The sequence below is a fragment of the Formica exsecta genome, unplaced genomic scaffold (assembly GCF_003651465.1).
Source record: "Formica exsecta isolate Colony F162 unplaced genomic scaffold, ASM365146v1 scaffold408, whole genome shotgun sequence".
Lineage (NCBI taxonomy): Eukaryota > Metazoa > Arthropoda > Insecta > Hymenoptera > Formicidae > Formica > Formica exsecta.
Genome location: NW_021851320.1, coordinates 8,709 through 15,454, shown reverse-complemented (window position 1 = coordinate 15,454; position 6,746 = coordinate 8,709). Strand labels below are relative to the sequence as shown.

General features: G+C 26.1%; 2 protein-coding genes and 1 long non-coding RNA gene across 5 annotated transcripts in view; 1 reads left to right on the top strand and 2 right to left on the bottom strand.

Moving 5' to 3' along the window:
* The window catches only part of LOC115240100 (glutamate--cysteine ligase catalytic subunit), a 6,573-nt gene extending 3,324 nt beyond the window's left edge, over nt 1–3,249 (top strand). For both annotated transcript variants that reach the window (XM_029815068.1, XM_029815069.1), the window contains 7 exons: nt 745–930; nt 1,008–1,180; nt 1,292–1,509; nt 1,626–1,994; nt 2,091–2,438; nt 2,591–2,772; nt 2,885–3,249. In XM_029815068.1, coding sequence (XP_029670928.1) covers nt 745–930; nt 1,008–1,180; nt 1,292–1,509; nt 1,626–1,994; nt 2,091–2,438; nt 2,591–2,772; nt 2,885–3,062 — 1,654 coding nt within the window. In that variant the 3' untranslated portion in view covers nt 3,063–3,249. The remainder of the gene's footprint in view (nt 1–744; nt 931–1,007; nt 1,181–1,291; nt 1,510–1,625; nt 1,995–2,090; nt 2,439–2,590; nt 2,773–2,884) is intronic.
* On the bottom strand, nt 971–1,795 carry LOC115240102. The gene is made up of 2 exons (XR_003884736.1): nt 1,338–1,795; nt 971–1,129 (listed from the first exon to the last, which is right to left on the bottom strand). It is a non-coding gene; the product is annotated as an uncharacterized LOC115240102 (long non-coding RNA).
* A 1,400-nt stretch (nt 3,250–4,649) lies between the features above and the next one.
* The window catches only part of LOC115240101 (protein Mpv17), a 6,510-nt gene continuing 4,413 nt past the window's right edge, over nt 4,650–6,746 (bottom strand). For both annotated transcript variants that reach the window (XM_029815071.1, XM_029815070.1), the window contains 3 exons: nt 6,584–6,693; nt 6,154–6,375; nt 4,650–6,081 (listed from right to left, as the gene is read on the bottom strand). In XM_029815071.1, the coding sequence (XP_029670931.1) occupies nt 5,941–6,081; nt 6,154–6,375; nt 6,584–6,693 (473 nt within the window). In that variant the 3' untranslated portion in view covers nt 4,650–5,940. The remainder of the gene's footprint in view (nt 6,082–6,153; nt 6,376–6,583; nt 6,694–6,746) is intronic.

Here is a 6,746-nt window from a genome sequence, read left to right as displayed (position 1 = left end):
TTAATTTATAAAATTTTTGACAAATCTCTGAAAGAGCCTGAAAACTTTCAATTGTTATTATGTTATTTTGTATTCTGTGTTATTTTATTTATATGATAAGAATTGATTTTTAATAAATATAAAATTGTTATTTTATATATATATATATATATACATACACATATATAGGGTGTCTCAAGGTTTCTCAACAAACTGTGGAAGGACCATTCTACAAATGGAGATAAGAAAAAATATTATATGAAGTTTGGCTAGAAATGCTTGATTACAAAGTTATAAAAAATATTATTAAAAAACGGAACATGAAATAGGTAACTACAGATTTTCCATCATGCAGAATATGAAAGGTCGAACATGTGTTTATCTTATCTGTGTATTCATATCATGTTTACTATCTTCAAAAGATTTAGTATGATTGTTACTTTTACATCAATAGCTTTTGCATCAATTAGATTTCAATCGTTGTGTGAATTAGCTACTACCATCAAAATACCAAGAGTGTTTTTAAATGAGGAATACACCGATATACACTGATTCTGCACAATGAAAAATCCATGGTTACCTATTTCATGTTCCGTTTCAATATTTGCTTATAACATTGTAATAAAGCATTCTATTCAAACTTCATATAATATTTTTTTCTTATTTCCATTTGTAGAATATTCTTCCACAGTTTGTTGAGAAATCCTGGGTCACCCTGTGTATATATATGAAATATAATATAATATAATATAATTATTTTCACAGAAATGTAAAGTCACTTTGGAGACCAGAATATGGTGCTTACATGATTGAAGGAACTCCAGGGAAACCATATGGAGGATTATTAGCTCATTTTAATGTTGTTGAAGCTAACATGCGTTATCGAAGACAAGAGGCATCAAAATTATTACAACCTAATGAAGTTTTAATGTCATTAACTGTTTTTCCAAGGTAGTTATAAAGAGAATAAATCATTAATATAATAAAAATATTTTGACATTTTATACATTTTATTATTTCTATTACAGAATAGGAGCTCCTGACTTTACTGATCCTCCTACTTATCCAACATTCAATACTGGTGCCTCCAAGAGCTTATTTTTTCCTGATGAAGCTATATATCCTGGTCATCCACGTTTCAAGACATTAACTAGAAACATAAGAGAACGACGTGGAGAAAAAGTTGCTATAAACATTACTAGTATGTAATAGCATTATAGACAATATTGACAATGTATATATATTTTCTATTTTTTATATTAAAATTTCTGAATGTGTAAATTTTTTATGATATAAATAGATATTTTTGTAGTTTACAGAGATAAAAATGTGCCACTGTTATTCAGAGAAGATCTTACCAACAAAGGAGATGATGGATCCTCCTCTAAGGCATCTAAAGATAATCACATCTACATGGATGCAATGGGTTTTGGGATGGGATGTTGTTGTTTACAACTCACTTTTCAAGCATGCAACATACAAGAAGCAAGAACATTATATGATCAACTGACACCTTTATGTCCAATCATGGTTAGTGTTAAATAATATTATTAACAATTTTTTTATTTTTTTTATATAACAATAACATACTGTCAGAGTGTTTTTTTCATGCATACGTTACAGAACATTTCTTTAACATTCGACAGTTGGCTTTAACTGCAGCCAGTCCGTTTTATCGCGGTTACATAAGCGATGTTGATTGTCGATGGAGCGTCATATCTTCGTCAGTGGACTGTAGGACACAAGAGGAACGCGGATTGAAACCTCTTAAGGAAAATAAATTTAGAATCAGTAAGTCTAGATATGATTCTATCGATTCATATCTTAGCAAAGAAGGGGAAAAATATAATGATGTCCCTGTGACATATGATGATGAAATATATAAGCAGCTTTTGGATAATGAAATCGATCATTTGCTTGCACAACATATAGCTCATTTGTTTATCAGAGATAGCGTATCTTTGTTTTCCGAAAAAGTACATCAGGACGATTTGGAGGATACTGATCACTTTGAGGTAAAATTACAATTGTAATGCTAACTTATGGATATTAATTGCGCGCAGTTGTAGAATACAATGTTCGCACAATTATAAAATATATTATTGTTTTAGAATATACAATCTACAAACTGGCAAACTATGCGTTTTAAACCACCACCGCCAAACTCTTCTATCGGGTGGCGTGTAGAATTCCGTCCATGCGAAGTTCAAATCACGGACTTCGAAAATGCCGCAATAGTTTGTTTCACGGTATTATTGACGAGGGTCATATTGAGTTACAAATTAAATCTTTTAATTCCAATCAGCAAAGTTGATCAAAATATGGTCAAAGCGCAAAAAAGAGATGCAGTCAAATTGGAGAAATTTTGGTTTCGTCGTGATATTACTTCAGATATAAAATCTGATGATGCTCAATCAGAATATACTGAATTTACAATTAACGAAATTATTAATGGAAAGGTGCTTATCTCAGGAATAAAATACACGATAAGAATATTTTGTGTTATTATATAACTCATATTTTTTTCTATTTTTAATAAATATACATTTTTATGCACAAGTTTCAGGTAAATATATTTTCTATATGATAATTTTTTTTTTTTTTTTTTTAGGATGGTATTTTCCCTGGTCTTGTGCCATTAGTTAACTCGTATCTCTCTAACATGGATGTAGATGCAGATACACATTGCACTATACAAAGATACATAAAATTAATACAGAAACGTGCTTCTGGGGAACTTTTAACAACTGCAGCTTGGCTAAGGAAAGAGGTCACTTTACATCCTGAATATAAGTAAGCAATATGTGTCATGTATATTTTTTTAATTAAATTGATATTGTCAATTTAGATAAATTCGGTTGTTAAATATGATATTGTTCTAATAAAATATTAAATGCAAAAACAGGCATGATGCTGTAATAACGCAGCACATCAATTATGACTTGCTAAAAAAAATCCATAGCATTGTTTCCAATGATGTGTTATGTCCAGAGCTACTTGGACAGTGCATATCATCTAAAACTACTGATACCATACCTGCCGCTGTTGCAAAAGCAGAAAAATGTTCAACAGCGAGTTGTTAATGATAATGATTTTGAAGCATTTCAGGTAAATCAGTAAATATCTTTTTTAATGCCCTTATATATATATACATATTTAATATTATTAATCTTTGTAATTAGATAAATACATTTGCGTTTACCATTTTTGTCATTTCCGTTAAAACAAAGTATTAAAGAAACAAAAAAAAAAAAAAAATATAGCACAAAATATAAAATTTTATATTTGTAATTTTATATTCCATTTGTCAGAGATGTATTTTACATACTTCTATCTACCAAATATAAGTATATAATAAGAGAGCAACATAATTTTCAAAATTCTAAAAAAGAAATAGCTTTCAAATTTTAAAAGAAGAGGAAAATAGTATTGAGTATATGTACAAAAAAGAATTAGAATTGCTATAACAATAAACCAACATTACACATAAAACCACATTCCACAAACTAATGATTTTACATTTGATTCGTTTAAATGTATTACTTAATATCACGGTTGGGAAAATTAATTTAAAAGTAATTCGTTACTGTTCCTTTTTCCTGAAAAATAACTCATTATTGTTACTCGTTACCGTTACTTATATTAGTAACGAGTCGTTACAAATTATATTATTTTTTTTAATGTTAATACATAATCAAGTTAAACACCCAAAATTTACATTTTTGAATGTTATTTTATATTTCACATTTATTTTAAATTTACATTTTTAAATGTTATTTCACATTAAAATATAACAAAAGCTATATATAATCAAGATAGTGATATCGCTATTGATATAAAATATGTAATAATTTTGATGATAATAATTAATTTTGAATAAAAAAAAACTTAAAAAAAGTTGCAAGTTTTTTTGAGATTTTTAAATGCTGTAAATGTAAATAAAAAAAGAGAAAGTTTTCTTATTGTTAGTTCTCTATCAATAGATTCATAAATGTCAAGAACTCTAACACAATATGCTAATTTTTATCTCATATTTTTGACCAATCATTGACTTATATAATTAAAACTGCGTTCCGAAATTTACTATCATTACTAAAAATCTATAGTTCACATTATGTATTATAGATTTCCAGAAATGGCAGTAAGTTTTCGAAACGCAGCCTAAATGTTTCTTACAAAATAGGGAGAAATGAGATACTAAAAAGTTTCCAGCAGTTTTTATGTAATGCCGCATTTTAACGTTCTAGGTTTCTTTACATAAAAAATATACTTAGTAGATTCGAAAAAAGTGACGATGAAAGTAACTGTTAAATTCGTTACTCTTTATCAAAAGAACATAAGAAGTAACCAAATTACTTTTCTGTCACATGCAAAATTTATAACACTTATCATTATAATTACCGAAAAAATAGTAAATATTATGGTAACAGTATTACAAGTAACATATTATTTCTCAATCTTCCTTAATATTATTATGAATATATTGAAAAATTCCTTAATTGAACACAATAATATATAAAATAATATATAAAAAGTTTAATTTTGTAATATGTATATATTAGTAATGTGTGTAGTGTATGTATGTAGTTAAAATCGACATAAATTTAATTTTTTAATATATACAAGGATTCGTTATCTATTTTATGATTCATTAATAAGGTCATTCTTTATAATAATCTTTTATTCCAAAATTTATTTTTTTATTTTACATAATAATCAATGATAGTTAATCATGAAGCTACATTTGATTATCACATTTTACCATTAATATAAACGAAATTTATTTCTTCAGATACCTTTGTTAAGATAAAATATATTTAAAAAACGCATGCATAAACTATATTATTTGATATTTTATATATGAAAACATAGAGTGATGATATTACAGCTATCAAAACTGTTGCAAAATTTTATGAAACTATGTCTTGCTTTTATCTTTTTATTATGTTACAAATCTGTTTCATCCAACTAAGCAAGTCCATTAAAAGTTATTTATGTAGACACGTTTGCAAAAACTACATTTTAACTCAATGTTTATATAAGATCATTTATGCACCCAAAAAGTATGTTATTATTAAGTATTGTAGTTATTAGTTGTTATACAACCATCTTCCAATATACTTTTAAATGATAGTGTACATAGTATTTCTAAGGCTGCGTTCCGATATTCACTGCCAATACTAAAAATCTATAGTGTACATGACAAACTATAGATTTTCAGTACTGGCAGTGAATATCAGAATGCAGCCTAAATAGTGTGCATAATATTATATATATACTAAATCGAACAGTAGTATTATCATCTTTTCTTGTAATTAAAACTCTAAACATAATTGATTTGGCAAGGCTCAAAGAATGCAAATATTTGAGTAACATTATTTAAGATTTCAGATGATGATAAGTATGATTAAAGAAATACATATATACTACATACATATATACTATAATAGAGATATGTACTTATATTTACAAATTGTATAAAGATATGATACTTCTAACCCACTGAAGAAAGAGAGAGAGAGAGAGTATTAGTTTTGAGAATATAAATTAAATATAATAAGTTATGAAATAAAAAAATATATGTATATAATTTAGTTTATAACTTATGTTGCATACACACATCACACACATACACATGCTCTTATAATTTTCACAATTGAGATTACTTAAAAAAAAAAAAATTGTTATATAAATAAAGCATTAACACTATATCTTTATAGCATTATATATATCTTTTTCCTTTTTTCTTGTTATGTCTGTCATTACTTTTGCTACGTCTTTTTTTTTTTTAATACCAGTACATATAAAAAAATTATATAATGTGATATAATCAACAAAATTATAGTTATAAACAAATATTTTTACAGGATATTTTTTTTAATTATTACTAATATGAAATATTTTAATTATTACATATATGTTAATCTTGTTTACAATTACGAATTTGTCAATCAATTATATTTATCTAAATTCATTATGTTTGTCCAAGTTTGTTTTGTATGAAATATAGCTATTCCAAAATAGAGCAACTAATTGTACAACTAAAACTTGATAATGTAAAGGTACTATAGAGAAATTTATAAGTTGTACCATAGGCCAAAGCTGAAACAAAATAATGTCACAAAGCAAATGAAAGAAATATTATAATTTGTATGAGATATAATCATACATTACCTTATAATTATTTATTAAAATGTTATTATATTCATCTCGCACTTTAATTTTTATTTTTTCAATATCTTTTCCTTGGCAAATACCAATAGTAACTAATAAAACTGCTATAAATGTAGGTGCAAATAACAATTGGTCGCACGCAACCTTTTTTATTGCAACAGAATAACCTTTAGAACCTATATATTTATCTAGAATACCATACCAAGTTCTTGTTGCTGGACCCTACAATTTTATTAATACATATTGTAAACTCTCATTGATTACTGTGATAATCTATTTCTATTTTTAAAGTTGTTGAATTATACATATTTTATATATTATAATATCAAATTCCAAAAACATTAAGCATATATACTAGAAATATCTGCATGTGAAAGATACTTGAAATTTTTATATAATATACAACATCAATAGCATAAAGTGTACTTACACTAATAAACAAACCAATCCCAGCAAACTGCATTGTACGTACCAAATCAATGGTTTTCGAATTATCTATAAAATTCTGTGCAATTTGATCACCAAGTCCCATTAATATTCCTATATATTCAATGTTATTATTCAGTATTGTATTACAATATATTTATATATAT